The following is a 27,971-nucleotide window of genomic DNA, read 5'->3' on the forward strand; positions in this document are numbered from 1 at the left end:
GAAGAAGAAGAGGTGTCTGACAAGGGGAAGGTTCCGAAATATATGCAAGAGTTCCAATAGACGTGTACAGTGTACAGCGTACCTTGGTACATGTACATACATACAAGAGCTCCCCTCTTGCATCCACCTGCTTACATGGCATTGTGGGGGGAAGGGGGAAGACGGAGGGGATTACCTCTTCTTCATGGGTGATTTCCCGATTCGGATTTCACCTCGTCGTAAATCTTCAGTTCCCCTTCCATTACCCCTTCTCACTGCTCTGACCGGGCAGCTTCCGGACAGGTTGTTCCTCTCATAAGACCATCGAAAAAGGCCATGTCGACGCCCTGGAACGGCCAGTCATTGGCTCCGGCCGCGATCGGAGGAAGTGTGGCATAATTCCGCAAAACCATGGTATCATAGCTAGAATTGGGGCACTGCATCACCGACTGCTCAAACCAGGGTCCCTGTAACTGCGTGCTTGTCGATGAGGGGCCAACCGACAGCTCGTCCGAAAGCGATGCACGGGATAGAGACGTAGCCGACTCGCCTGATGTACCCGGACCTTCTCTCCGCGGTGCATCAGCTTGGGGTGTTCGATGCACCCGAGCCACGACATTCCCGACGGACAGTTCCCGCGAGATCGGACCTTGGCGCGAGATCTTGATGACCCCGAGGTACGGAATACTCAACTGCAGGGCGTCTCCTTCAACCGCATGCTCGTCCCCGCCACTTACGCTATCTGTTTGGTAATTGGTGCCATCAGCCGCGTCGGCCTCAATCTCCAGCAAGCGCCGGATCAGTTGGGCGCTCTTTTCGCTCATCACATCGTTGCCCATGTTTATGTCCCGCGTCACATCCATGCGTTCCAAAACCTGCTCAAGTAGGGCCCGGTCACTGAGCCGCTGATGAGCCAGGACGTCGGTAGCTTCTCGGTGGCGATGGGCGTCAAGGTGGGCGAGCAGAAGCGTCATGGCCGCCAGGAGGGCGAAGAAGTCGACAGGCCGCGAGCACGATGACATAGGATTAAACGTCCGGTGGGCAACGAAGCGCGTCATGATCTCGCGGCTGGAATTGACCGACGTGATTTTGGAGTACTCGTGGATTGAGCTCTCCCCAATCCGCATCATATACGGCAAATGGAGCTGGATTAGCAGGCCATGGTAGTAGACGTGCGCTCCCAGACGCAGCGTCTCCAACAACGTGTCGGGTGACCCCGGCCGGAGGTTGTGGAAATTCGGGGAGCGCCAGAAACTGGCCGGCATACTCCGCGACACACTCAGGAGCTCGGCGTCAATGGATTGTGTTGTCGAGATTTGATCCGGGGAAAAGGGGCTCTCGTTGCGTTCTAAGATGCGGGCTGCAATGACAGTGAGGAGCCGTTCAAACCTACCCAACGGGGGCTGGTGCTGTAGGGCGGACACGGCGCTCATGGTCTTGTCCGACGTGCCCTGGGGCAGGCTCAGGAGCAGGCTGAGGTAGCGGTCCATATACACGATCCGAAACCAGATAAAGCCGGGATCGGCATCAAGGTCCGGGTCTATGCGCCTGACAGGGGGGACGGGCGAGCGGTGAAGCCCCATCAGCTGAGCGACAGTCATTGCCCTGCGGTAGACAGCCCAAGCCCAACGCAGATTGCCGCAGTTGACTTCGTACGCTCCCTCCAGCAGGATGCAAATGAGACACTCAAGAGAGCCGTGCATCACTTCCTTGGTGGTCACCCATGTCCTGGCGGCCGTCACCAGGCGTCGTGCGAGCACGCATGGCGGCTCTGAGAGACCTTCGGCTCTTTCCCCGGATGGACTTTGCAATGTGATAGCAAAGGTGAGCATCAGTCTGGCCAGCATGACGGGATGCATGCCGGGACGAGGCCACCGAAGATCGGCCGACGGATACGGTGCCGCAAGCGCCTCCGGGGTCATTTTGCTATGCGGCAGAGTGTTAATGTGATGCGTGTAACGCGAGGGCCGGAGACCCTCCCGCAGCAGGATCCTGATATCGGGTTCAGACGGGAGAGCAGCCACCAGGTGACGGAGGGCGGTCTCCGTTTCGGCCTGATCCGATATTACCTGGCAATCTACCGATGGATTTTGCGAGTCCGGCGTGAGGAGAGACGGGTCCGGAGTGAACCCTCTCAGCGCCTGATGACAAATCAGAGACAGTTTGTCTCGCCGACGAGCGGGTTACGTTACCTGTGGAGAAGGCTGAAAGGACGGCTCGTAGGAGCGAGGCCTCGGAGCAGCATCATGACCGTCGAGTGAGAACCGCCCCTGGCGCGGCTCACTATCGTCGCGGCCACCGTCATGCCTGTTCACAAGAAAGTCTCGCATGAAGTCCTCGACCCGGGCAATGCGCTCGCCGAGACGCCGGTTGTCCTTCCTGGCGGGAGGCGGGGACAGGTCGTCCGCCGGCACCTCCTGCGGCACACAGGGCACACGCCGATGTTGGCAGCCGATGCAAGTGGCATCCCCGGGCGACGCTAACATGCAGCGGATTTTGCGGCGTTTGCACTCCCAGCAAGACCTCGTTCCCTTGCGCACCTTTCTCCGCCTTGCTAGAAAATCCATTTCTCGTGCCGGTGATGATGTGGATGCCGCAGTAAGCGGCTCCTCGTTGCGGGGACCGTCTATGGGTGATCGTCGAGAATCCATTGCCGTGTTCCTTCACTGCTACAACGGCAAAAGTTGCAAGCTTGACGTGAGCGGAGCGGAGAATGCGGTTGGGGCGATTGGTCCATTTATTTCCGCCGCGGTCGAAAGCAAGTTTCCGCCGAGGGTAACAACGCTGCTCCGCCGCGGCGCAGCATTTGTCAGCTTAGGAGCAAAGACGAACCGTGCTTATTTTCTCCGTTTACACGTCCTCCGCGGCGATTGACTCTTGGCTCCCAACGCCGTGTCCGCACGCCTTCAGCCAGGGGGGCAACCATACTTGAGGCACACGATGGGCTGTTCAACCGTCAGGCTGCATTTTTTGCAGTTCCCAGATGAGCATAGCCTCATTCTGGCCCTTTTCACTGCTGCGTCGATATGGCATCCCCAACCGCTCAGGACGGCATGTCCAGGCTGAACGAGACGCCTCAGGCTCCTGCCCACCACGACAGCGACACAGGTACCAAGACGTCCGATGGCGAGAAGCCGATCGAGCCTTCAGGCCCTCCTGAGAAAGGCCCTGGTGCTACGCCGGGTCCTCCCCCAAATGGCGGTGTCGTCGCCTGGCTCCAGGTCGTCGCCGGCTTCTTCATCTTCTTCAACACATGGGGTATGCTGAGCACCTTCCCCGTGTTCCAGACCTACTACGAGTCCGGCGAACTGTTCGAAACCTCATCGGCCAACATCTCGTGGATCGGCTCCATCCAATGCTTCCTTCTCCAGCTCACCGGCATCATCTCGGGGCCGGTGTACGACCGGGGCTACCTCCGCACCCTTCTCCTCGTCGGTAGCTTCATGGTCGTTTTCGGCACGATGATGCTCTCTTTGTGCACCGAATACTGGCAGGCGCTGCTTGCCCAGGCCTTTTGCGTCGGCATCGGCGCCGGTCTACTTTTCGTGCCCACCGTGTCTCTCATTCCAACCTGGTTCAGCACGCGGATGGGTCTCGCTGTCGGCATCGCCTCGTCGGGCTCGTCCCTCGGCGGCGTCATCTACCCCATCGTCCTCTCGCGCCTAATCACGCAAGTCGGCTTCCCCTGGGCCGTGCGAGCCATCGGTTTCATCGCCCTCGCCACCTTCATCCTGCCGATCGTCGCCTTCAAATACCGCATTCGGGTTCCCAAGCCGCGTGCCATGATCGACTGGTCCGCCTTCACCGACTGGCCCTTCATCACCTTCACGCTGGCCGTGCTCATCATCTTCATCGGTCAGACGGTGCTGCTCTTCTACATCTCCTTCTACCCGGAGAACCGGCACTTCACCGACACGTCGCTGGCGTTTTACATTGCCGCCATCTTCAACGCCGGCTCGACGCTCGGCCGGATCCTGCCCAACGCACTGTCGGACCGCATCGGCGTCTTCAACACCATGGCTCCGCTCACCATGATTCTGGGCGTCACCCTGTTTTGCCTCCTCGCCGTACACAACGCGGCCGGCATCATCGTCCAGGCCATCGTAACGGGCTTCCTCAGCGGCGTCGTCATCGCCCTGCCGCCCGTCTGCTTCCGCATCCTCACCGCAAATAAGGCCATGATTGGCACCCGGGTCGGCCAAGGCTTCTCGATTGCAGGGTTTGGTTTGTTGCTCGCGGGACCAAGTGCAGGGACCATCCTCGGCACAGTGGAACCGCTGAACTGGACCGGCCTGTGGGTGTACGCGGGCGTTACGGTTTGCGCGAGTTCCCTGATCTTGTTTGGTCTCCGGTTTTCGAAGTCTGGGCTGGCCCTCAAAGTCAAATGTTGATAGCACAAAACTTCGAACCGTCAACAGTGATCACGGTGTGCTTGCATGCTGGCTTAGGGAGATGAACATTGCGATTGGCATAATCAAGGGTAGCATTGTCGAAGAGAAGGACGAACATAAGCTGCAGGTGCAGCCGCAAGGCAATACACTGGTGATATCCAAGGGCTTGGTCGTTGGTGGATGGAAAGAATTCATCAAACAGGTCGATAATTTTGGCCTTGGCACTGGTCGAGACGAGAGAGGTGGAGCACATTTGGGTGTGCGGATCGGGATTACCCGAGGAAAGAAGTTGACATACGGAGGTACCCGACATCAAGAGAAGTCAACGACACCATTAATACTAGGGATACCTGGTCTAGAACTTATTACAGCGGCTAGAAGAACCCATATTTAATCCTAGTAAACAAAGCAAGTTCATTCTTGGGCAAAAGGCCCTTATTTAACAACTTGCAACCATGCCTCGATTATCCGTAGAGCTACAAGTACATAGGTACCTCAAGATCTTGCAGTCCGTGCGCACTCGCCAAGAGGTTCCTGGTGACTGTTGCTGTGCATGATTCTGTGCTTGCAAAGCTTGGATGCCCTCTCATCTTATCAGTTACACGTCTCAGAATGTGCCACGGTGTATATAAGGTAGTATATACCTTAGATATGTGCATATGATAGAGTTAGGTTATTATCGGCTTGGCTATGTCAAGTTCATGCTGCCAAGCCTAGACACTTGCAGGAAGGTGTCCTGTTGGAAATACGCCCCCTGTAAGCTTAGTCGGTTATTAGGCCCAGTCAGGGGTTCCATCCTCCTACAGAGATTTTCCACTTCCATCCACCTACCTGCCAATTGACAACCACTACGAATTCCATCACCACTTTAGCGTACACGTATACGATGCCCAACTGTGCTTTCTGACATGTGCGTGCATGCAGGTACGGATAATACGATGCAGTGTTCGATGATGGTGTTAGGTCACTTGGTCAGTGTGCTTGAGATAGCTGGGTTTGAACGAGATGCTAATAAGGTATGTACATACTCCATACACATAACACAACTTTAAAGGTTCCACGAGAGAAACGAACCTTGCTGTTGACTCTTGATGACAGCCTTGAGCATCAATGATCAAAATTTGCGGATGCTTCAGCACACATGAATACCCTGCTTCCCGCTCTCCGCTTTATTCGTTAGCGTCTGTCCACTGAAGACAAGGGGTCAGACACCAGAATTCAGATATCGACATCAGGACAGCCACTCCTTTTCCCCGAAAATAGGCTTCGAGGAAAATAAGTCCTCAGGGCATTACTAGTATTCTGCGTTCTGCTTTGTGGCATTGAGTTATGGAGGTTTTATAACTGTTTGAGCGGTGTCTTCTGAATTTGGGACACGGCCCCTGTCGTGAAATGCTGCGCTACCGGTAAGGTTAACCAGACGAGCCGAGAGGCCCCGCCGGAGTGGGTGCCAAACTGTAATCTCTCCCGCTACCATTCGCTCCTGCATTAGCCTCACGAAGCGACGAACCAACGGGTTCCCGTGCCGCTTGCCCGCTTTGTTAGGGTCGCCGAATCTTCTGCGCTTGTCTGCCGCGATGCTGCAGACAGCCAATCAACATGAACGCCAAAATCTCTTGAAGAGGAGGTGGGGGCAGAATTAGATTTTACAAAGTGCGCGATGGGAGATGCACTGTGATCAGTGAATGCCGTGAAGGATTCCATGAGGTTGATGAGTCGATGAGGTCACCATCCACGAGCTCTTCTCCTTGATTGTAACTCCAACGTGAGTCCCATCCTGAGTTCCAAGCTTCCGGGTCCTCCAGTTATTTAATTCAAAGACTACTATCAAGCCTTCAAGTTGCTGCCGAATTACCTTACCATGCCTCGATGCCTTCAGCGCATAGCCTGACTTCTCAGCTGGCTGTGCCCCTCGTGACATGCACTGTGTTGACGAGACAAGCGTCGGGCCCCTGGTGAGTCCCTGACAGATCAGGTTCGAAGCGGCGCAACTTAAGGATGACGAGATCTCCGCGCTTGCGCTATTCATTCTGGTCCGTCATCTGCCTTTTTTCCCCTTCTCCTCCCACCGCCACCGCCATATGAGTCCGAACACCACTGCACGATGAGGACTTTCGGGTGGGCGGCCTTGGTGGTGTTCGTCTCCCAGCTCACCTTAGCCCAGGATCGCAGAAGCTGCTACTACCCCAATGGCGACTTGGCTCCCGGCGACTTTCCCTGTGACCCCAGTGCCGAGCACAGCGCCTGCTGCTTTGGATGGACGGGCACATCTTGCCTGAACAACAACCTGTGCAAGGGGTCCGACGAGAAGGTAATACGGGGGTCGTGCACAGACAGCAATTGGGATTCGCCGGCATGTCCCAAGTATTGCTTCAGTGAGCCCGCAATGCCCACGATACGTCCAAGCTGTTGCGAGCGCTGACGCCGGGAAACGCAGATCGGGACAATGCCGGAATCGACCTTATACCGTGCTCCAACGTGACTCGCACCGACACGTCTTTCTGCTGTGACGGTAGCGTCGACTGCTGCGATAGTGGGGTCGGCCGCTTCGAAGTTCTCCCTTCCAAACCGTCAGTTACGGCAACCTTCAACGCGAGGTCAGGCTATCAGCTAGTCGGTGTTTCTACGACACGGAGTACCTCGGTCTCCAGAGGGACCACTTCGACATTGTTAACTTCAACTTCCGAGTCTCCAACTTCGACTTCTGCAGGCACGGGTGCCGCAACAACGACTAGTGCCAGCAGCAGCCCCACGGCGGTCCCGTTGCAGACAGAATCATCGCCAGGCCTCTCCACAGCCGCGCAGGCGGGGATTGGCGTCGGCGCGGCGGTCATTGCCCTTCTCCTTGCTGCAGTGGTCTATCTGCTCTGGAAACTGAAAAAGAAGAACCAAGGGCCTCCTCCAGGAGTCAACCCAGTGATGTATGCTAGCGAAATGCCTGGATCGGCCGTATACAGTCCGACAAAGTGGCCAGTGGTGGAGATGGACGGAAGGGTCATGCATTATGGCAGGAACAACCAAGACTTCCATGAGCTCCCTGTACCTACAGCCAGATAACTCCAGTCGAAGCCGTGTACTTTATACATGTAAGCCGGGCATACTACCAGTAACGATAGCATGCATGCTGGCGTTTTGGAGGATAGTTTGCTTTCAATTTAGGGTTTTTCAGCTTAGAGTTGGAGAGTTTTGCTGAGAATCCCATGGGATGCATTTCGAGGGTTTCCCCTGGATCTTTAACGCCTTGTTAGCAAAACAACTTGAAGTATCGGAATTGAAGTCCATGCCGTCGGGTGCTTATGCCGTGCTTTGCGAGGGTAGGTACAGTATGCGAGTATGGCAACGCTGCAGTGGGTCACAACATTCATTTACAGCCCAGCCATGCTTCAAGACCTAACGTTGAGCAGCATACGAACAGCGACTGTAGATGCCAAACTTGGAATGGATGTACTATGTTGTGTGACGGCGCTTAAGCGGTATTATTGAAGGCTCAGAATGGTCGACATCGGGAACTTCAGCTTGAGGGTAAAACGAACTGCTGTCTGAACAGCCAACCTGAATAGAATATCAGCATATGTCCAACAATAGAATTCAACGTCAAGGGAAACTTGCCCTGAGGCCGTCATTCCCATCGACCATAGGACGGCAACAAGGGAAAAGATGTAAATATCCATGATAGTACCTCCTATTGGCCTTCGATAGTACCCTAATTCCCTTGTGTAACCCGCCCGCTGTGTAAGGTAGGAGACCTTCCGCGTTGCCTTCGGCTAGGTCAAGTGAAAGCACATTGGAGGTAAACACGGAGGGCAATCCCGATACCCTATTCATTGAACCAAGGGTGCTTTAGCGCCTCCCGGGCAGTGATCCGCCTCCGAGGATCGAGGCGGGTCATCTTGCTAACCAGATCCTTGAACTGCGGGTCCACCGGATACCAGTGACTGAATGGCTTTCTCTTCTTGTCCGCGCTATCGAAGGTAAGGAGTAGATTTCCGAAGCGCTGGACAAAGGGATTCTCCTCTCCACCATGGTACTCAACGAAACCGTCAAAGTCGTCAACGTCCTAGGCGAAATGAGACACGTGGAAGTTGAGTATCATGTCTGACGGGTCCTCAGCCTCGATTGCCTCGTCCGAGTAGAATACCATCCGGTTTAGCCAGACGTATATAGCCTGGACCAAGGGAGGAAACTCATCAATATCTGGGAAACAAATATTTAGAATAAGTTGAAGAGAGCAGTGCAACCTACGACGATGCCGAAAGAGACGATGTCGGATGGAGTATGCTGCGCTGCTCTTGCCCACGCTTGAGGGCTCCTCCAAAACTGGTTTCCGGAGAGGCGCTTTCCAAGACCAGGAGAGCCGGGAGGCAGCACCACGCCGTCCTCTAGGTCCGTGATCCGCACATTTCTAAACCCAATGGTTCCATCACCCTGCACAAACGAATCCATCATGATGTTGGCGGGTTTTATATCTGACCGATATGTTAGCAGTCAGGTATGCAATTGACGGACCGAGGTAACGGATGGACGACAGACCTGTATGATAAATGCTCTTGTCGTGGAGGTCAGCCAAATCGGCAAGAGCATCTTTCAAAATGCTTTTTCTGACAGAGGGTGCGATTGCTGTGATATCGACCAACTGTAAGTTCGTGTCGAGGAAAGGGTATACGAACATATGATGGTTAGGAATGCTGTCAACAAGCGTTCGGACGTGGGCCGAGCCGGCGATGAGATTCTGCAGATCTAGATTGTACTGCCAGTCACCCGGCAGGATGTCCTTAAGCACATACTGCTTTCTCTCGTGGCTGACGCGCTTGCGAGTCAAATTAACCATATTACCCTCGGCCATGAAGGACGACAAGAGCCGTGCTAACAAAAGCTCATTGTGGAGCTTACCTCGCGCGATACAAGCAGCATAACAGCCTTCCCCTCGACCGCTGGTAGATGACCTCTTTAATAATGTATGTTCTCCCCGAAGAGGACGTGACTTGTGTTCCTTTGGCGAGAGGCTGGTGCTCGGTGGCCATTGGAGGAGAGGCTGTGATCGAATACGTTCTGCTGCATGGGACTTGGCGTGGTCCTGGAGCGCGAGGGAAACAGCGTGACTGAGAACTAGGGTGGTTCAAAAGAGGGTATGTGTTGGCTGATAACCCAGGCGCGGACATGGGCGAAGCAGGCGCGCAGACTGTGCTACTGCCATGTATGCCATGGTGACTGAAACAGGCGATGCATAAGCGCGATGGAATGATGGTGTGGGATGCATGTGGGATGCATGTGGGATGCATGTGGGTGTGGATGTAGGACAGGAAGGAGCAACGCGACAATCGCGCATTGCAATCGCAGTTTCTTTCTACGGCGCGCACAATTGTCAACGCGCCATGACAGCGCGTTGAGCTTGAACGATTCAACCTCCTAAAAGGAAAGACCCTCAGGGCAATACCAACAAGAATCCTGGTTATACAGATGAAAAGCAATAATGAGTAGAGGTGGTGACGTGGGTTGTATTCCGTTCTTCAAAACAAACGGCAATTGAAGAGAGGCTGAGGTTGTCGTTGCCGAAACCAGGGGCGGAACGTAGCCTCCAGGCACCCTACATAAACCTAACCCTTTTGCCCACTTTCAAGCTATCACTTAGACAACCAAAGAGGCTCAATACCTGGTAGTGCTTCTTGACTCTGGGAGGAAAGAAGACAGTTTAGTAAGTGCTTCAATGGGAGTTTTGCTCCAAATTTTTGGGTTTTATGTTTATATTCCATTTTAGGCTCAAAATATGAGGTTTCCTGGGCCCCAAGTCGTGGGGGCCGCAGGCAGTGTAACCCCTCCCCCTCCTCCTAGTGGCACTAGTACAGTACTCAAGTTTGTATGTGCCAAAAGGTCTTGAAAAGGACATGGGCAGAAGACAACTTGAATTAAAATACAATACACAAACGACCGGAAGACGTCACCGGGAGTAGATTATACAATCGAGCCGTTCGTTGGCTTCGCCAAGCTGACAGCAAGCACCAGATACGGTAGGGATTGGTAGTACAAACTACCAAGCTGATTAGTACCCGTGACATTCAACCTACGGTAAGTTCCTGTCAAAGCCGACGGTCAACTGAATGGCTTATAAATCTGGACAGAGTTCCGACGGATTTGTCACTAAAGCCTACTGCCACGGAGCACCGCGGAGAGCGCTTTCAATTTCACTTGTATATATCATGGTGGAATGTCTGAGGAAGACCGGAAGCACTTTTAAGATCAACTTGAGCAAGGCTGATTCCAACAACGCCCGCAGTCGGGTATCTCTCCGGTCAAAACCGTTAACACTAGGAGCGCTCCTGCCTATATTGTGCCCCATCTCGTGCAGAAGGTGCAGGTACAGATCCACTGCCCGCACCATGTCTAGTACGACCATTCTCATCACCGGCGGTAATCGTGGCCTGGGTTTGGGACTGGTTAAGAAATTCCTGTCTTTGCCAAACCATGTAAGTTCCTTCGCCCTCGCCCTCGCCATCACTTCTTCCAGACTTCACGTGCAAGGCACTGACTGGAACTACCTGGTATTCAACAGACGGTCATTGCCGCGAACCGGAACCCAAGCCACCCAACCTCTCAGGCACTCGCCGAGCTTCCCAGGGGAAGCGGCAGCCGGTTGATCGTCGCCAAATACGATGCTTCCGTCGAGGGAAGTGCATTCGATGTCGTGACGCAGATTCAGGGGCAGGAGGTTGCCCACCTGGACATTGTGGTCGCCAACGCCGCCATTGTCACAGACTACCCCTTGGTGAAGGACGCTAAGCGAAGCGACATGTTGGAGTACTACCAGGTGAACGTGCTTGGCCCGGTCGAGCTCTACCAAGCTACCAGAGATCTGCTGCAAAAGTCGTCCGGCAAACCGATTTTTGCCTTGATGGGTTCTAGTGCAGGTGCGCTTGGGTGAGTTCATCATCTTCACCTATCTTCACCACCGCATTCGTGTGTGCATGATGTGTGTATGGTGTTGGAGAAACTGAAAAACTGACTCTGTTGGTAGACGGCATCTTACCGTTCCAAATGCATTGTACGGACCCACAAAGGCCGCTATCGCCTGGTATGGCCTGAGGATTAACGCCGAGGACGAGTGGTTGAATACCTTCACCTTGGACCCCGGGTGGACACAGACAGAGATGGGCAATTTGGGTGCAAAAACCTTCGGACTGTCGGAGGCTCCTATAAAGGTCGAAGACAGCGTGGAGGGCTTATACAAGGTTCTCACCACGGCAACCAAGGAGAAGTATGGTGGCAAGTTGGTCGAGTACACTGGCAATATCATGATATTTTGAATGCATGAGAACTTGGGGGGCAAAGAAATAGACCAGGACTTGAGATCTACTTTCTTTTCAAGGAAAGAACCGGATAGCCCGCGCGCGTGGAACTTGGTGTGCTTCAAGTCCGCATTCACTACTGTTATGGAGAATTCTGACTTGCGCGTAACCTGCTAACAGCGAACGTTCATATGCAAGGCAAAGTGATGGTCTATATCGCCCTCTCATACATGTATCATAAATTCTTCCAGAAATTCTTCCACCAAGTCTCTGCTTTATCATTCCACTCCTTCCTCAACTGCTTCCCCTCATCTAGATCCCTCCGCCGGCCAGACTGCAGGTCGACTTCATCTGATCTCCACCACCTCGTCTTGAAGATGAACTTGTACACGAGGTAAATCACGAAGAACAGCGGTAGCAAGATATACGCATCCACGAACAAGCCGGGATTGAAGGGGGCGAAAGTCGACCACCCCTGGATCAAGGCCAGGAAAACGTTGGCGGCGAGCCCGAAGTAAGCGCTCCACGGGTACCACAGCGATATAAACGGCAACTCGGCCTCTGTATATCCCTGTGCCTTCCACGCGGAGCGGAAGCGGATGTGGATGAAGCTGATAGCACCCCACACAATGAAGGTTGACACACCGCTGAGGTTCACAATGTAGCTGTATGCTTGGCTCGCACCAGTGCTAACATTCATCATGCTCAACGCTCCACACAGATTGGTGAAGAGAATGGCAGGAATGGGGACGCCCCGCCGGTCGGTCCATCCCAAGAGTCGCGGCGCTTTACCATCCTGGGCCATGAACAAGAGGGTGCGGCTGCCGATGTAGATGGAACTGTTGACGGCGCTGAGGCAAGTGACAAAAATGAATGCGTTGATGAGGTGTACCCCGGCCTCCCAACCAGCATTCTGGATGGCAATGGTCATGGGGCTTCTTACGGCCCGGCTAGAGCCTCCGATTAGACCTGGAGCGTTGGCAGGGCAGGTCAGGCCAAAAAAGAAGGCGCTCCCCATGTAAACGACGATGATGCGGATGAAGACCTGGCGGATGGCCAAGGGAACAGCAACACTTGGGTTTCTGGTTTCAGTGGCAGCCACGGCGACGGACTCGACGCCAGCGTAGAAAGTGCTGCAGAAAACAAAGACGGAGGCCACGCCCCTGAAGCCGTCAGTGAAGGCGCCCGGGTCGCGCCAGTACCGGAAGCCAATAGCTTCCGCCCCGTTAACTCCGCCGGAGGCATAGCTGTCAATCGATCAGTTCATGCCGAGCCTCAGCAATGAGCACCCGAGAAGGGTCTTTACTAACACGATACTGAACAGAAAGTAGGCGATTAAGCCAACAATCTTGATCAACGCCAGCCAAAACTCGGCCTCGCCAAACGTTTCGACGCCTAGCAATTGGAATCCTAGAAACGCAAACTGCCGCTACCGTCAGCCGCCGGCGGTATCAATCTCACCAAGCACGAGGTCTCTCAGCTTCCCCCAAGCCCCAAAAGAACGACTCACCCAGAAAATCAAAAAGTACCCCCAAACCGGCACCCTATCACTCCAAAACGTCATGATGCTCGAAATGACATTATACTCATTCGCCAAGACGCAGAACCAGACAATGTAGTAATTCCACCCCACGGCGACGCCAAAGGCCTTGTCGACGAAGCGATCGCCGAGATGGGTGAAGGCGCCGCCGGTCGGGTACAGGGTGGTCAGCTCGCCGAGGCTCTGCATGATGGAGAAGGCCACGGCGCCAATCACAGCAAACCCGATGAGCAGCGAGGCCGGCCCGCCGGCCGATAGGGCACCTCCCGACCCGATCAGCAGGCCCGGCCCGATAATGCCCGCCAGTGCCATCATGGAGAGGTGGCGGGTTTTGAGCCCGCGCTTGACGCCACTTTGCGGGTCGATAACCCGGAAATCGGCCGTGGGTTCGCTGTCGGGTCCATCGTGGTGGGTTGGGGATTTGAAGGTGTCGTTCCCGACTGGCTCGGACGTTGGATTCACGGGGGGAAGGAGCATGGCGTGAAGTTGCTGTGGTAGGAACTCCCGACTTGTTACTAGGGAAGGTGGAAACCCTATGAACGTCCAGACTTTGGAAGGCTAGCTGTTGCGAGGAAAAGACAGCAGTAACAGAGGCAAATGATTATAGGAAAATGGACTTAACTGATGGCCTGGATCGTGTACTTTTTAGCTTCCTATCAATGTTTGAGCTGCAAGGTACGACATCGCGGATTTGGCAACCGAAAAGCAGGAACTTCGCGAATTACCTGCTCCACTAACACAGTTGTAGTTTAGCCCCGTTGTGATTTTGCTAGCAAGGCTCGTCGCATCACACCTGCCACGGATCACGCAATGCGTTCCACCTGCTCGGACCTAAGGCGTGGAGTTCCATTCCACCCGGCATCCGTATGAAACTGCGATGGCCGGTGACATCATCGGCGCCCATTGCCCAGGCTCCAGGGCTCTGTAGGGTTTATGGCGAGCTACGTGTAGCGACCGACACTGTTTCAAGTTCCAGGTTGGCAAAGCGACCTGAACCAACCCCGCGAAATATTTGCCGAGCGAAAGCAGTTGCACGTGGCTCAAAAGTTTGGAACCATCAACAAGATTTACTGCCAAGCTAGACCGCCCGTCTGACATTCTTACAGGGTTAGGGTTATAGAGTACTCTATTTTCTGGGGCCGTCGTCGCAATTTCGCAAGTCCATCGACAGAATCCCCACTTGTACATCTTTACTCGCAGAACCACAAAATACAACTGGCCAGCTTCTTATACCCGGATGGGTGCTGGCCGGGCCCTATCATAAGACGCCAGTTACGAATCAGCGCCATGTTGCGGGCTAGGAGACAGCCCAGGCTTGGAGAAGAGTTGCCCGACCACCACCACATTGCTCAAGCCATGAGCTGCGCTCTGCCCTCCAGCTAATCGGCGTGCTATAACTGCCTACAGATAGGCGGATGGCCAAGTCATCCCAAACCAGTATCACACGTGGTCTGGAAGCACTCTGGCGGTTGAGCCTCACGACTCGGATGTGCCAACAATGCTTGTTCCTTTGCGAGCTTCGGTTCCAGACCTTTTGTTTTCGGAGCGGCACGGTTCGACAAGCCGTAGTATACTGCTATAATCAGGTATCACAAGCACTCACGAGGACAGATCGAACTGTCTCTTTACCTATTTAGGTAGCATGGCGACGATGGCGTAGGGCTGAATCGTGACGTCCGTAGTCATGCATGCCGGCATCCACGATATAATCCAGGCTATCGACCGATCCGAGGACGAAATCATCGAAATGCGGCTGCCCACAGTTCTCACTGCCCTCAAATCTCCATGGAGCGTCTCCGCACCTTTATCTGGCTTTTTGGAGCGGTTTCCTGTTCCGGGCGGCCCTGGGATGGCCCAAGGGTGACACCATACACCGGGGATGCTGCAAGCGGTAGTCGACTGGGAGCGTGGGAGGCTGCTCGAGCTGTAACAGACTCGTCAGGCCTTGTACCGCTCCCGACCCCAGTCATATCACCCGGGTCAGACGCATTCGCCCCATCTCCGAGATTCTGCGGTTGGCTGTGGGGCAACACAACGTGGGAATGCCCTCCGTTCGAGACATGCCTCACTAGAACAGATCGCTCAGCCGTGGGATGCTGCCGCGATACGACAAACATCGACACTTGCGCCATGTATACAAGATGCGTCGAGTATACTGAGCTGTCGGCCTGCTCGTCTGACTGCGCTGCCGATACGAGCGTCCTGAAATGGTAAGTTAAGGTTCTTTTCCTCCACTTAGCATGTCTACCGTACAAATAGTACCAGTACCACAATTGAAAATAACTAACTCGCTCTAGTTCATCCCAGTTTCCCCGCTGTGGTGTCCTCACCTTTGACACGAGCTACTTCAGTTTCGTGTCCAGCGACGACAAGTATTACTGGCGGATTGCTACAACGCCTTCGAACAGCTCCACGTCGATTCCGGGGTTTCCTCGCTACGTTGAAGCAGTCGCTATGACCACCAGTTCTGTGACCTCGATGACCTCCACGGCCTCAGGGGCATCATCTTCAACAACAGGCTTCAGCACTAGTCTGGGAGACTCAACACCAGTGGCTTCCGTCAACGTGGGTGCCATCATAGGGGGTGCCGTTGGGGGACTGGCTGTAATCTGTTTCACAATCTGCCTGTTCTTCTTCCTTAAACTGCGTCACCAACCTTCCCAGCCAAGCCCGGACATGGCTTATGTGCCAAAGCACCCTCCAAGCGAATTGCCGGTCTCACCCGGGAGCCAAGGGCATGAACTGGACAGTCTCCCTAGGTCCCCAGGCCCAATGTAAACAACGGGCTGTTAACGGCGATCTTCAACAGACATCTCCCTGTCAAAAACAGTCCGAGGGACAACCTGAAAGATTAACCAAACTGTTCCTTTCCCTTACAACCAGGAAGTTTTCGTTTGAGATTGACTGAAGGATAAGGAGAAACAAGCAGATTACGAGAGCGGAAGCTCGTTGAATGGCAGATGTATCCCAATAAGGTACCTTACAAATACCTAAACCGCTTGCAAGATCATCCCCGATGCCACGGCATCCACCCGCTCGGATCCAAGCACCAGCCCCGCCAACGAAACGCAAGCAGTCCGTTAATTGCCAAGCTTGTCAGACAGCGAGTTGATGAACTTGCACCGCTGAAGCACCTTCTCCCTCTCGAGCTCCCGCTTCCGCTCCTCAGCCGCCTTGCTCTCCATCTCGCCGAATTCCACACCGCCGTCCCCAATCGGCATCTGCATCTCCTCCAACCCTTCACTGCTTCTCGCTCCATCATCGTCCTTCAACTGGCAGCTCCCTGTCCCCAGCGGACCCCCAATCACCCGCAGACTGACGCTCTCGTCGACCGGCTCAGTGAAGGCTTCCGGCCATGCGCCGAGACCGTCCGCATCATCCCTCGCCTCGGGATTCCCGGTGTACGCAAACCGAATGAAGCTCCCCGCCATTGCCCTGGCCAGCTTCGCATCCGCCTCAGACACCTCTCCCTCGGGGAACACACCGTTGAAGATGTAATTCGTGTCGCTTCCGTGGCAGGTGCCGACGTAGGGCATTCCCGCGGGGCCATGGAACATGGGGGTCAGCATGCTCTGGTTAAGCGTATACAGACGCACGCCGGCGAAGCCCCGATCCAAAGCCCGGCTCTGCCTGGTTATTGCCGCGCCAAAGTCGATGCTAGAGCACGTAAACAGCATGTCCCGCAGGATCCGCGAGACGCGGAACCAGTGCACCGGCGCGGCTGGGTCCTCCTCGCGCTTGCGGGCTTCATAGTTGGCGGCGTCCTGCGCAAAGTCGGCGGCGGGATAGAGAGAGAAGAGCCGGCTGTAGTCGTCGTCTGTGAGGGCGTGCGCAAACCCTTGGATGGGTGTCTTCATGCTCTCTTCGGTCTCGTAGAGATGCGGGGGACCGGCATTCAGAGCGCCGTCGTCTTGTGCCCAGCCGAAGACGAACGGGATTCCTTCGTGAGTCGTATCAGTTACAGCGTCCAAAGAATGGGGGCATGGAAAGTGGGGTGCTACTTACCCTTGACCATTTTCCCAGCCCTGTAAAGGACGGACTGGCGTTCGGGGATGAGATCCCCATCTACAGAGGGAATGAAGGTAAAGAGTCCGGCGGGAGGATGGTTGCTGACCGAATATTCCATGGCTTTTTCAGTCAGCTCCTCGAATGGGACGGCTCTCAAGCACTCAAGTGTCTCCAGGTCGCTGTCCCTGGAGCACCCCATCTTCTCTGCCACCGCGCGGGTGTGCAGCTCGGTTACGTCGCTGGTCATGTTAAGAGCCGTTGCCGGCGGGCCGGACATGGCCCAGCCCTGGGTAAACGGGACACCCTCTTCGCCGCCATACGAGATGAGGTGGAGCGAGGTGAAGGTGCCCCCAGCGCTGAGTCCAAAGACGGTGATCCTCTCCGGGTCGCCGCCAAAGGCCGCGATATTGTCCTTGACCCACTGGAAGCCGGCTCTCTGATCCCGCATACCGACGTTCATGGACTTATGTTCTTTGAGGATGGGCAACCGGGCAAATCCAAAGATAGTAAGGCGGTAGTTCAGGGCGACATAGATGATGGGTTTGTTGAGTGCCGTGGACAGCGTGATCAGGTTGTCCGGGTCGAAATGGGGGTCGTAGGCAGACCCTTTGACGACGCCGCCGCCGTGGAGGTGGACCACAACGGGCAATTTGTCATCTGCTGTGGTGCCGGCTGGCCGGGAGATGCGCAGGTTGAGACAGTCCTCGCTGATGTTGGGCGTGTCGACAAAGAAGGGGGGGATGCCAGGCTTGGACTGAGGACATGCCGGTCCGGGTGCAGTCGCGTCGACCTCAGTTCCCGGGGGAGGTGTGTATGGCTCCGGAGGGGCGAAGCGCCGCTGAGCGGACGTGTCATGGGCGAACTTGATGTTTAGAAAGTGTTCAACAGAACCTGCTGTGGTGCCCTTGTACCTCACGTTGCTCCTCCCGATGGTTACGGTAGGGTCCGCAAGCACCGAACTCGCAGCCAGACCGAGTAGAGTCGCATGCAGTATGGACTGCATGGTTAGAGACATTACGGCCAAGAGCAGGTGGTGAACTTCCAGGTTGGTGGTTAAGATGTGTTTTATGAAGCACATAAGTCTGGAGGACCGTGACTGTGGGAACAACAACTTGAAGGATGCCGTTGGCGGGTTTTCCGCCTCACAGACACCGATCGGCTCGGGTCCGGGGATAAGATCGGGATTATGTTCCAGGCCCAGAAGGATCTACACGTGTACACATTTATACCGACTTATACTAGTAAGGTGGAACTCTAGGATCTTTATCCATGTTCATATACAAGGGAGCCGCTCCATCGATCGATCGGTAAACAATGCCAATGGTCACAACGGCATTTACGGCACAACCCAAGGGAGCACCGTCTCAACCAGTACCTCCACCATGATGAACGTCTGAATATAGGTATATAGGCATAACGGCGGTCAGTGGCAAGTACAAATGAGTTTTCCGCAGACAGTCAACTTCTCAAACGTGTCGAGTTAGGTAGACAAACAGGTTACAGCTTCCGGAGATTCACACCAAGCAAGCGAAGCAAACAGACAGCATATATTCGTAGACTATAGGGCAAGTCTTGTCGTCTTGATGAGGTCTAGTACTACTCTACTAGTATATTTGCACGAGATTCATTACTACAGGCTTTTGGCATTTGTTCGACCTGATGATCGCTACCTCGATTCCAGTTCTCGTTTCCGTCGCCCGAGGAACGGCCAGAATGGGGTTGAAACCATCTGGAGGGAGCGCGTAGACAGGTCCTCCTTTACTTCTACTACAACCGGACTGAAGGTGAAGATACTAGCACGGTACGAGCTTACCCTGATCACAGCCGTAGGCGACCCCCGTTTCCAACTCTATAGCATCGATCACATGGAATACAGGAGGGAACGTTACATGTACTAGCTTCCAAAGCCTCAGGAGAAGTACATTCAGTGCAATATCCCATGACTGCCCGGGTTGACGGTGGCAGCTGATCGGATTCCCAGAGGAGTTATCATGGTTGCAGACGGGACAACTTGGAGAACCTGTCGGACTGGACCTCCTAAAACAGCTGAGGAGTATACAGATGTCGTGAGCAGTTCTTTGCAGCGCTGGTCCATTGTAGGTCAGATGTAGACTTCTTGGTTCTGGCCACCCATCAAACGCACAAACCCTTGACTAGTTCCCCCGTGTAAGTCGATTCTTCGACGACTGGAGATAGTCCGTGAGGGCCGTGACAATGCTGAGCACCTGAACTTGCTGTTCAGTGCAGATCGGATCTAGGTAACAGGGGAATCTCTGTACACAGCTCCGCTGTCATCTCTGACCAATTTGAATTTGGCATGCTCACATGTCAATACTAGTAGTGTTGTCTAAGGTGCGGGGAGATTGCCAGTGGCGTCCAGTCCCCAGAATGGATCTTATCCCCGGACGTTAGATGTGTTCCACTCACAGAAAGCCGTCTAGGTACTAAGCCCGACGACGCCGACGTATAGTAGTCAAGTACCTCTGCTACAAAAGCTAAGGTACCCCTACGCTTGCCGCTTTCCTAACAAGCCCGGGCCATAGCCGGAGCCTGAACTTTTTGATGCTGCCCCCGAATCGGGTGCGACTCGGGTCTCCTGTCTCCAGCTAACTCGATGATCATGGAATACTCAAATCATCAAACTCACAACATGTTTGTGACATCTTGTGCGTAGCATCAGACGATGTACATACCTGAACTCAACTCTATTGTACTCTCTTGCTCCCATGTGCATCTGACTCTGAGTGCTACTCCTTTGCGAAGACCACTCGGGCCCTCCGAGCTATGAACTGCTTGTTAGCGCGATAGTACCTAGGTAGCACTGGAAGATGATATTTCGCATCAAACCCTTCATGGCAGGTACTTATCGTGAACATACCCACATGCACCATCTGAAGTTCCAACACTGCATGGACCGATGTATCCCTACCTAGGTAGGTTCCTTACCTAACAAGTGAGAGTTCTCTTAGGCCGTGGGCCATACCATGCCTCCCTGATATACAGGTATGCGTGAATGGCTTGAACATCAACCTGCAACGTAACTTGAACCAGCTGGCACCTGGGCATTCTCGAGGTTGAGGCATTATCCGTACCTAGGTAGTACTTACACGTTACACGGGGCGGTTAATGTTTGGCGGTTACCGGTGACCTGGTTTTCAAATACCGATGACAAGGATGGATCATGCGGATTGCGGAGAGTGACTCGGACGAAAGCTCACTACCTAGGTGATGACCCCAGCATCAACAACCAAGATGAGATGAACTTTTGCCCGGTGCGGGGACAGGGGAAAGGGACTATTGTCCAGCATCCATGTGAGTGCATACCAAGGTAGCAGTGTAGTTATATAACTACAATCACACTATCACAACGCAGGAGTATACGTTGCGCACTGTTACCTAAGCTACTGATCTTGTGTACTACACTACAATGCCACGCTACTACGATGGTGTCGGTATATGTGCCCCACCTGCTTGGTTTCGAGTTGATTTCCATACACTCCGGCCCAAGTCGTCGGGCCGATCGAAAGTCCCCCAATGCTCTTGGTGGCCAGATTTGGCAGGCAGCAGCCTTTCCATCCAAATGACGCTCCCACGTGCAGGTGCAGTAAGCGCATGCGCACTTGCCCTTACAAACAAAGTCAATTGTTATTTGGGAAACACCAACTCTGACCGTGCAGTTCGCCTGGGAAGGCAAGAATGTTTGACCGGGACCCCACGAAATTTATCACCAAATCCAGATGCTCGGAGTTATGAGATTTCTGCCGTTTCGATTCCTGCGTTTCGATTCCCGATCCTATCAAGGGGCGCTGGCTCGCAAATGGTCAGTGTCAACCCTGTCGTTGTCCGATCCACAGCAGGGGTTGTTTCCGGACGCCGGGCAGCGCCGAACTTGAAGAAGCCTCATTGGACCATGCATGAGTGGCGTTTTCCCCTGGCCATTTCCTGGCCGCCAATGGCGCTATCGAGATCTTTCAGCATCGACTTCCCAACGCCTACCCTGCTCTTGGCGGGCTTCTAGGTGAGCCTGGACTCTACTCCGTTGGGGCATCACATTACCGTACCGCGTTGCTGGACCCGGCAATGGCAATGGATTATGGGGGTCACGCTGGATGAGAGACACAGGGCACATGCGAGCGAGGCAGTCGACATGACACCTGCCGAACAACCACAACGCGAGGGCGGTCCAGGTTGGAACAACGTTGCCTACCGTCTTCACTACCTGAAATTTCTGGTTGCTGCTATCAACTGCATCTGGGGGAAGTGCGGCAGGGTCGGCGGCAGCAGGACACAATCAATGTTACCCTTCCCTTAAAGACCGGGGTAGGTGCTACCCCTGGATCTGCCACTAACCCCGGCGAAACTAACATCTCGGTACCCCCGCGCATGGCACGCGGGGCAAAATTCCATTTGCCAGACCGTGAACCTGACCCCTAGGCAGAAAGGGGCAATGGCAAACAGTATCTCATAACGGTCGAATTTGAGTGAATTTTCCCCATCATTTCCTTCAGGTTGTTTGGGCCTGTCGCGCCTTTTTCGCTCGCGCCTCCATGTCGTTAGCGCGTTTGGCTCGACCCTCAAATTCACACGTACCTTAGGTAGGTACCTACCCAGTGCTGTCTGCTATGCGCACGCTATATGCTCACCTCACCACATAGCAGTGCGTGTATGTACGGATTGTTCCGATCGGTTGACCTCGGGCCAGACCGCATTAACAATGGAGATACACTTTGCGTGAGCTGGGGCCAGGCCTAACGGCGCGACCCGCTGAGTGACTTCCCCCTTAGCGTCTCCTGACTGCAACCCCTAACCCAGCAAGGCTCCAGAAACAGCAGCAATGTCCGGAGGGGTGACAGCATGCCATTTCCCAGACCCAAACGGCTCACACCTCGGCGTGATACCGGTATGGAAGGTCTCATTGGCTGTTGTCTCTACCTAACCCGGGGTCAGGTCAAGAGCATGGGCCGGCCCATGTGGCCCATGCCTCCCGACCCCCAAACTCATCATTACCACCTCTTGTGATGCTGTTATACGCCGAGCCCTCCGCTTGGCTGGAATGGTTCTGGTTGCCACGATGGAGGAGTATTTAAACTGAGCCATCTTCCATTTTCCTCTCGTTGCCCTGTCCAACACTTTCGGTCCTTACCCATCCATCCACATTCCTTTGGCAAACGCGCCGGAAGCACTTGCTTCATTCACTCCTTCAATTCAAGCTGTATATAGCTACCACTTGTTAACTTAACTTTTATCTATCTATTCCTGTCACTCCTTAACACAATGCGCTCCACTCCTTTTGGCGCCCTTCTGCCTTTCTTGCTGCCGCTGGCTTCGGCATGGAACGCGCCGAGCTATTCCGGCTACCAGCTCGTCTGGTCGGATAGCTTTGCTGGCGCCAGTGCCACGCTGCCGAACGAGAACAACTGGAACATCATTGACGGCAACCTCGGGGTCAACAACGAGCTTCAGACGTACCGGAGGAATACGCGGCAGGTGCAGACCAGCGGCGGCAACACTCTCCAGCTTGTGCCGTGGCGGGAGGGCAACGGGTGGACGTCGGGCCGGATCGAATCCAAGTACACCTTCACCCCACAGCCCGGCCGTCGGACCATGGCCGAGGCCCAAATCCGCTTCGGAGGCAACCCCACCAGCACCAAGCAGGGCATCTGGCCGGCCTTTTGGCTCCTGGGTGACTCGATCCGCCACGGCACCGGGTGGCCCGCGTGCGGCGAGCTCGACATCATGGAGACGGTCAACGGCCAGTTGACGGGTTACGGCACCATGCATTGCGACGGTGTGTAGACTCTACCCTTTCCCCCTTTTATTGAGTGACCGGCCGGTATGAGGCTGACATAATGCCTAAAGTGTATCCCGGTGGCATTTGCAACGAACCCACAGGACGCGGGGCCTCGGTGAACATTCCCAGCCAGGACTGGCAGCGCTGGCGCATTGTTTGGGACCGTACCTCGGGCGACTGGCGCCGCGAGACCATCACCTGGTTCCTGAACGACAACCAGTACCACCAGATCCGCGGAGATCAGATCAACAACCAGAATGTGTGGGCTAGCATGACAGCCAAGCCGCTGTACTTCATCCTCAATGTCGCTGTTGGCGGCAACTGGGTAAGGAGTTGCCCGTGGTTGTTGTGTTCTTGAATGCGTGAGTGCTGACTCGGTATTTCACAGCCCGGCAACCCCAACGGCAACACCCTGGATGGCTACGGTGCCATGATGGAGGTTGGATATGTTGCGCAGTACTCATCGTAACCTCATTTTTGTCTTCATTGTAAACAGTTGCTCAGTTCTTGGCTTTCAGCTGCCTGTACATACATACTTTCCAGCATATGCCATGTCGAGCCACATTGTGGTTTGTCGCCGTATATAACTTGAACGATAACAACTTGCTTTATCCTGTGGGTTTCAAAGCATCGAGTTTTGTTGCATAAGGTACCGCTTTAAAAAGGTCCCTTAGGCATGTGATACGTGACCGTGATGTCATCCGGCCATCGGAAAACTGGACACCACACAATGAGCGGACATAAGGGGCAGTTTCTCCTTATTCACCTCATCTCTGGCAACCAACTCTGGCCTCACTCAATTCTCAATCTTCATCATTCATCCTTCATCTCATCTATCCACCGGCACTACCAGTCTACCAGAAGCACTTCAAACAATGTCCTCTCGTGAGAACAGAGCAACTGCCACCAGTACTAGTGGCAAAGTTGTCGCCCAGACGGAAGGGACCGGACTTGGAACCAGCCCGTCATCAACAGTCTCGTACGAGGAGCAGACGGACTATACCACTTCCTCTGGCAAAGAGGTGCACATCCGGGAAGAGCAAGACGAGACGGGCGTGTTTCGCCATCGGGAGGTCGAGATTCGGCCCGACGGGTCTCAGCACGTTCACAGGGTTTATGAGAACCCGAATAAGGGCACCAGGCTGGAGATTGAGAAGGAGTTTAGTGGCTGATGTTGCTGTTATCTTGCACCATGCAGAGCTGGATTCTACGGTGATTCTCTACATTGGGGCGAGAGTTTATTGGTGGCAGAATTCTTCTGAAATCCTGAATAGAAATTGCGTTTTACAACTAGGAACCTGAGTGACTGAACGGCCGGGGAGTTAGCCATCATCCACGTGATTTGATGAGTGAAGTCTGAATCTCTCGGCGGATTGGGCACTGACGCCGGGTGACTCGGAGTGAGACTTGCGGTCTTTTGCAGACGGAATCCCATGCCCAAGACAACGGACCCCACGACGGTATTTGGTCGTTCCTTCCCATTGAGGGCAACGGCAGAAGTGGACAATTAGGCCACTGACTCATACCATACAGATTGGCTCATTCCTAAACTGATTCAAAGTTTCAAACTTAGACAGCATGGTTTTTCTCGGTCAAGTTCGCTTTATGGTTTATCGAGATTCCTTGCATCCCGATGACTATCCATTGCTGTTAGTGGTGGTTATGGCCGACGGGGGACGGCCGCTTCCTCCAGAGTCAGAGACTCCGTACAATCTCGTCCTCGATCCTTGGAAACACCTGCCGGGACAATGCCTCGTTGAGCTGGACATCTGCATTGCGCGCTGGGTAAGTAAACCGGCTTAGAAGTGCTCAATGACTTTTCAGCCGGTTGGGCAGACCTGACGTCGCCCAGGTGCTGCGATTCCTGAAGAAGACTTACGTCTCGCGGACTGTCTGCCGCGGAACGAGAGACCGCTGGATTTGCGCTCCCAAGGATCACTTTCCTTTGGAGCCGAGTGGATTGCCAAATGCTCCGTCGAGCACGAAGAATGCGGCAAAATTCGTCAAGGAACGTACGAATCTTCCCACCAGAGTCATTGACGTCGGCGATCAAACCAAGCAGCCACGTCTACACGTCAGCCGACCCGGCGAAACAGGAAGATGGGTAGCCTTGAGCTACTGTTGGGGCGGCGACTCGAGTTTTATCTTGACAAAAGAATCCTTTCGAGACCTTCAGAGTGGTATCGCCCTGTCGGTTTTCCCAGCTACGCTCCGGGATGCCGTTGTCGTCACGAGAGCTCTTCAAGTGCCCTACCTGTGGATTGATTGCCTCTGCATCTTTCAAGATGACTTGAGCGACTGGGCAGCTGAGGCACCAAAGATGTCCGAGATCTACAGCCAGGCAGTCGTCACCATCGCCGCAGCTAGCGCCGACGCGGTGACTGACGGGTTCCTACACCGTCGGGCGATGCATGTTAAGTTCCCCATTCCATGGCGATCAGGTGATCCATCCTGTCCCTCATACTCCGTAGACCTTTGTTCAAGGACGACAGCGAATCCAAGCAAAACTGCCCCAGATGGGCGAGCCGGGGATGAACGTTTCAAGAAGAGGTCCTCTCCACCCGTCTCCTCTGCTACACCACGGAGCGCATGATCTGGCGCTGTCGAACGGGGCTGGTTCTAGAGGGAAAGGAGGAGCTGGATCGTCTTTTACCCAACTTCTCCCTGTTCGCGGTAAAGAGACACATCTATCCCATTGGCGTAATGGACTCGGGTCACTCGACCGATGATGATGATGGCCCAGCCAGAACAAACGCATACAGTGCCTGGTACACTATGATGGAAGGATACTCCTCGCTCCGACTGACTTATGACAGTGATCGCCTTCCAGCTATTAGTGCTGTTGCCAAGTTGTTTCAAGCATCACTCCAGGACGACTATCTCGCGGGGCTTTGGAGACGCGAACTCCCTTATGGCTTGCTTTGGGGTTGTAAGGACCATATACAGATACCCACCGAGAACCTCGTGGCGAGAAGAATAGCAATATCTTCCCCCGGGCCGTGCCAAGGACCGTCGTGGAGTTGGGTTGGTGTTGGCTCAAAATTGGCGTGAAATGGGTCGAGCAAGTTCAGGCCCTCACATACACAGCCAAGGTTGTGAGCGCTGAGATCTTAGGCAAGCTTGGTAATGACTTCGGCCGCATCGAAGGGGTAAAACTTGTCCTTGAAGCCCCTTGCAAGCACCTACACCTCTGGCTTGATAGTTACACTGAGTCTTCGATCAATCCGGTGTGTCTGACGGAGGGAGCCTTGGAGCATCCTGGGCCGATGGCGAACACAAAGAAACTCCTCCACCTCGTCCTCGCGAGACCAGAATTGCTCGCTAAAATCCTGAGCAGTCGCTCCGCTGTTGTTTCGAACAGAAGCACCGAGTTCACCCTCATCCAAATTGCGAAGACCGTGGCAAGACAAGACGTGCGGGTCGCAGTAGTGTATTTTCTTTTACTGGAACCAAGAGGCGACGAGGAGCATGGAGGTTGGCGGGCTTACCGGAGAGTTGGGATTCTCGAGCTGCAGCCATGGAGCGATGACGACGAACCGTATAACGGAGAGGACCCAGAGGAGATGACGAGTCGCTTGGAGGGAGCTGCTTTCGAGGAGGTTATGGCGGAAGAGTGGCCGAGAGAAACGTTTACCATCATCTAATCACAGAAGGCCCCTGCTTCCTTGCCTAGGTAGTCACGACTCTACGTGGTCCCTGCAGTTGTCTGGCTAGGGTTTATCCTCCCTGGCAGCATCAGCCCCTGAGCCCGCCCCCTTTACTCCACATGTACAAACGACGACGCTTCGCTCCAGTCCACCAACTCGAACCCGCCATCAACCAGAAGCTGAGCATACGCCTTGTCGTCGAGATACCACCAGTCCGACTCTGGGTCCAACGGCGCAGGTGCTACAAGTTGAGCCTCTTGCCGCCGACGATTATCCCCCTTCCTCCCCTTCTTCCTTGGCTCCATAAACCGAACAGTGTACGGACACCACTGGTCCTCCCCGAAGTCATCATGATCCACCTGAAGGTCCTCGGCGCCAATGAATCCCCGACGGACAAGTTCCGCAATCTCCCTGTCCTCTAGAGTGCCATCGGCTGCGATGGCCTCCTTGCCCCGCGGCCACGCTTTCCGGTTCGCGGCATGCAATCTTGCGACGTCGCCGTCCTCGTCAGATGCCAGACTAACGCCCTCATCAATTATGGGCTTTTGTCCGGTGCACGATTTTGCTTGTCGCTTCGGCTGTTGTGCTATCTTTGTGTTGACCTCGTGATAATGTCCCGGCTTTGGCGTTGACTTGGATGCAGCTGGCAACGGCGATACGACCTCCACCTTCTCCGTCTCCGTCTCGCTGTCGACCTCAGCTATCATATCAAGCTCGTCCAGACCGTCAACAGGCGAGACCTCAGTAATCGTCCGGACGCTCGAGCTCGGAGCTTCCTTAGCCTTGGCCTCGGCTGCCGCCGCCATTACCCTCCTGTAGACTTTGGGCAGCGTCTTGTTTCGTTTGGCTGCGTTCTCCATGCGCACGCGCTCGCACGCCTCTAGCTTTTCTACATCTGGGCTCCAATACATGCGGTAGTTGCACGGCCGTCGATACCACCCCGACCTCCGGCAACACCAGTCGCACTCGTTGAAAGAGTATCCGTCGTACCACCAAGATTGGTTGCTGAATCGGCCCATGTTGTGTAGTGTGTTTTGTGTGCTTGTAAGGTGTTGGGAAGAAAGAAGGGATTGGGATGAAAATGTCGGAGATTAATAGGTAACTTAAAGGGGGTGTATTAAAGTTGTTGATGTTGTGAATGGCAATGCGTTGGATTGATGATCGAGTGAACCTAATCTCTATTCTCTACGTTGTGGACCTTGTGGTTGGTTTCAGGGGCCTTAGGTATTTATGTGAATATCTAGCGAGCGGCCCCCAAATGGCTATGAGCACCGCCTCAGTTCGATAACTTCGGTTATATTGAAGCCATCTGAATACGTCGATGTACGGGCCTTA

At 54.3% G+C, this 27,971-nt stretch overlaps 13 protein-coding genes across 13 annotated transcripts; 8 read left to right on the plus strand and 5 right to left on the minus strand.

Annotated features, from left to right (window-relative positions):
* Positions 1 to 251: 251 nt before the first annotated feature.
* Positions 252 to 2,630, minus strand: N656DRAFT_800716 (uncharacterized protein; the record flags this gene model as incomplete). The annotated part of the gene is made up of 2 exons (XM_064818036.1): positions 252 to 2,120; positions 2,172 to 2,630. 2 exons carry the CDS (start codon positions 2,628 to 2,630, stop codon positions 252 to 254), a joined length of 2,328 nt encoding a protein of 775 aa, XP_064667376.1.
* A 222-nt stretch (positions 2,631 to 2,852) lies between these two features.
* N656DRAFT_782671 (monocarboxylate permease-like protein, mch4) lies at positions 2,853 to 4,792 on the plus strand. Its single transcript, XM_064815805.1, has one exon. It carries the CDS (start codon positions 3,006 to 3,008, stop codon positions 4,368 to 4,370), a length of 1,365 nt encoding a protein of 454 aa, XP_064667377.1. The 5' UTR covers positions 2,853 to 3,005; the 3' UTR covers positions 4,371 to 4,792.
* Positions 4,793 to 6,284: 1,492 nt separating this feature from the next.
* N656DRAFT_782672 (uncharacterized protein) lies at positions 6,285 to 7,654 on the plus strand. The gene is made up of 2 exons (XM_064815806.1): positions 6,285 to 6,745; positions 6,808 to 7,654. The coding sequence occupies exons 1-2, from the start codon at positions 6,475 to 6,477 to the stop codon at positions 7,425 to 7,427; spliced, it is 891 nt and encodes a 296-aa protein (XP_064667378.1). The 5' UTR covers positions 6,285 to 6,474; the 3' UTR covers positions 7,428 to 7,654.
* Positions 7,655 to 8,187: 533 nt separating this feature from the next.
* On the minus strand, positions 8,188 to 9,529 carry N656DRAFT_791654 (kinase-like protein; the record flags this gene model as incomplete). The annotated part of the gene is made up of 4 exons (XM_064816997.1): positions 8,188 to 8,427; positions 8,613 to 8,836; positions 8,901 to 9,169; positions 9,261 to 9,529. 4 exons carry the CDS (start codon positions 9,527 to 9,529, stop codon positions 8,188 to 8,190), a joined length of 1,002 nt encoding a protein of 333 aa, XP_064667379.1.
* An 862-nt stretch (positions 9,530 to 10,391) lies between these two features.
* Positions 10,392 to 11,777, plus strand: N656DRAFT_321740 (NAD(P)-binding protein). Its single transcript, XM_064809238.1, has 4 exons — positions 10,392 to 10,433; positions 10,642 to 10,831; positions 10,918 to 11,282; positions 11,380 to 11,777. Exons 2-4 carry the CDS (start codon positions 10,745 to 10,747, stop codon positions 11,666 to 11,668), a joined length of 741 nt encoding a protein of 246 aa, XP_064667380.1. The 5' UTR covers positions 10,392 to 10,433; positions 10,642 to 10,744; the 3' UTR covers positions 11,669 to 11,777.
* A 108-nt stretch (positions 11,778 to 11,885) lies between these two features.
* On the minus strand, positions 11,886 to 13,667 carry N656DRAFT_800721 (amino acid permease-like protein; the record flags this gene model as incomplete). Its single annotated transcript, XM_064818037.1, has 3 exons — positions 11,886 to 12,897; positions 12,961 to 13,073; positions 13,161 to 13,667. The coding sequence occupies 3 exons, from the start codon at positions 13,665 to 13,667 to the stop codon at positions 11,886 to 11,888; spliced, it is 1,632 nt and encodes a 543-aa protein (XP_064667381.1).
* A 1,089-nt stretch (positions 13,668 to 14,756) lies between these two features.
* On the plus strand, positions 14,757 to 16,005 carry N656DRAFT_321518 (uncharacterized protein). The gene is made up of 2 exons (XM_064809237.1): positions 14,757 to 15,400; positions 15,488 to 16,005. The coding sequence occupies exons 1-2, from the start codon at positions 14,976 to 14,978 to the stop codon at positions 15,966 to 15,968; spliced, it is 906 nt and encodes a 301-aa protein (XP_064667382.1). The 5' UTR covers positions 14,757 to 14,975; the 3' UTR covers positions 15,969 to 16,005.
* A 265-nt stretch (positions 16,006 to 16,270) lies between these two features.
* On the minus strand, positions 16,271 to 18,201 carry N656DRAFT_791657 (alpha/beta-hydrolase; the record flags this gene model as incomplete). The annotated part of the gene is made up of 2 exons (XM_064816998.1): positions 16,271 to 17,130; positions 17,196 to 18,201. 2 exons carry the CDS (start codon positions 18,199 to 18,201, stop codon positions 16,271 to 16,273), a joined length of 1,866 nt encoding a protein of 621 aa, XP_064667383.1.
* A 2,379-nt stretch (positions 18,202 to 20,580) lies between these two features.
* Positions 20,581 to 21,638, plus strand: N656DRAFT_321906 (uncharacterized protein). The gene is made up of 2 exons (XM_064809239.1): positions 20,581 to 21,518; positions 21,637 to 21,638. The coding sequence occupies exon 1, from the start codon at positions 20,626 to 20,628 to the stop codon at positions 21,214 to 21,216; it is 591 nt and encodes a 196-aa protein (XP_064667384.1). The 5' UTR covers positions 20,581 to 20,625; the 3' UTR covers positions 21,217 to 21,518; positions 21,637 to 21,638.
* An 834-nt stretch (positions 21,639 to 22,472) lies between these two features.
* On the plus strand, positions 22,473 to 23,458 carry N656DRAFT_791658 (glycoside hydrolase family 16 protein; the record flags this gene model as incomplete). Its single annotated transcript, XM_064816999.1, has 3 exons — positions 22,473 to 22,986; positions 23,058 to 23,314; positions 23,378 to 23,458. The coding sequence occupies 3 exons, from the start codon at positions 22,473 to 22,475 to the stop codon at positions 23,456 to 23,458; spliced, it is 852 nt and encodes a 283-aa protein (XP_064667385.1).
* A 244-nt stretch (positions 23,459 to 23,702) lies between these two features.
* N656DRAFT_782677 (uncharacterized protein) lies at positions 23,703 to 24,292 on the plus strand. The gene has a single exon (XM_064815807.1). It carries the CDS (start codon positions 23,865 to 23,867, stop codon positions 24,159 to 24,161), a length of 297 nt encoding a protein of 98 aa, XP_064667386.1. The 5' UTR covers positions 23,703 to 23,864; the 3' UTR covers positions 24,162 to 24,292.
* A 275-nt stretch (positions 24,293 to 24,567) lies between these two features.
* N656DRAFT_791659 (uncharacterized protein) lies at positions 24,568 to 26,633 on the plus strand (the record flags this gene model as incomplete). The annotated part of the gene is made up of 4 exons (XM_064817000.1): positions 24,568 to 24,774; positions 24,923 to 25,430; positions 25,535 to 26,013; positions 26,052 to 26,633. The coding sequence occupies 4 exons, from the start codon at positions 24,568 to 24,570 to the stop codon at positions 26,631 to 26,633; spliced, it is 1,776 nt and encodes a 591-aa protein (XP_064667387.1).
* Positions 26,634 to 26,746: 113 nt separating this feature from the next.
* On the minus strand, positions 26,747 to 27,655 carry N656DRAFT_770821 (uncharacterized protein; the record flags this gene model as incomplete). The annotated part of the gene is made up of 1 exon (XM_064813806.1): positions 26,747 to 27,655. One exon carries the CDS (start codon positions 27,653 to 27,655, stop codon positions 26,747 to 26,749), a length of 909 nt encoding a protein of 302 aa, XP_064667388.1.
* Between the last annotated feature and the right edge of the window lie 316 nt (positions 27,656 to 27,971).

This window comes from Canariomyces notabilis (genome assembly GCF_033297395.1).
Source record: "Canariomyces notabilis strain CBS 508.74 unplaced genomic scaffold N656scaffold_23, whole genome shotgun sequence".
NCBI lineage: Eukaryota > Fungi > Ascomycota > Sordariomycetes > Sordariales > Chaetomiaceae > Canariomyces > Canariomyces notabilis.

What these genes read in the sequence shown, in the direction of transcription:
- N656DRAFT_782672 (XM_064815806.1), top strand. Translation starts at nt 6,475, where the DNA reads ATGAGGACTTTCGGGTGGGCGGCCTTGGTGGTGTTCGTCTCCCAGCTC. An exon ending in ATGTCCCAAGTATTGCTTCA is followed by an intron (nt 6,746 to 6,807) that starts GTGAGCCCGCAA and finishes CGGGAAACGCAG; the next exon opens with ATCGGGACAATGCCGGAATC.
- N656DRAFT_321740 (XM_064809238.1), top strand. Translation starts at nt 10,745, where the DNA reads ATGTCTAGTACGACCATTCTCATCACCGGCGGTAATCGTGGCCTGGGT. An exon ending in TCCTGTCTTTGCCAAACCAT is followed by an intron (nt 10,832 to 10,917) that starts GTAAGTTCCTTC and finishes GGTATTCAACAG; the next exon opens with ACGGTCATTGCCGCGAACCG. An exon ending in TCTAGTGCAGGTGCGCTTGG is followed by an intron (nt 11,283 to 11,379) that starts GTGAGTTCATCA and finishes CTCTGTTGGTAG; the next exon opens with ACGGCATCTTACCGTTCCAA.
- N656DRAFT_321906 (XM_064809239.1), top strand. Translation starts at nt 20,626, where the DNA reads ATGCCACGCTACTACGATGGTGTCGGTATATGTGCCCCACCTGCTTGG.
- N656DRAFT_782671 (XM_064815805.1), top strand. Translation starts at nt 3,006, where the DNA reads ATGGCATCCCCAACCGCTCAGGACGGCATGTCCAGGCTGAACGAGACG.
- N656DRAFT_321518 (XM_064809237.1), top strand. Translation starts at nt 14,976, where the DNA reads ATGGAGCGTCTCCGCACCTTTATCTGGCTTTTTGGAGCGGTTTCCTGT. An exon ending in GATACGAGCGTCCTGAAATG is followed by an intron (nt 15,401 to 15,487) that starts GTAAGTTAAGGT and finishes AACTCGCTCTAG; the next exon opens with TTCATCCCAGTTTCCCCGCT.
- N656DRAFT_782677 (XM_064815807.1), top strand. Translation starts at nt 23,865, where the DNA reads ATGTCCTCTCGTGAGAACAGAGCAACTGCCACCAGTACTAGTGGCAAA.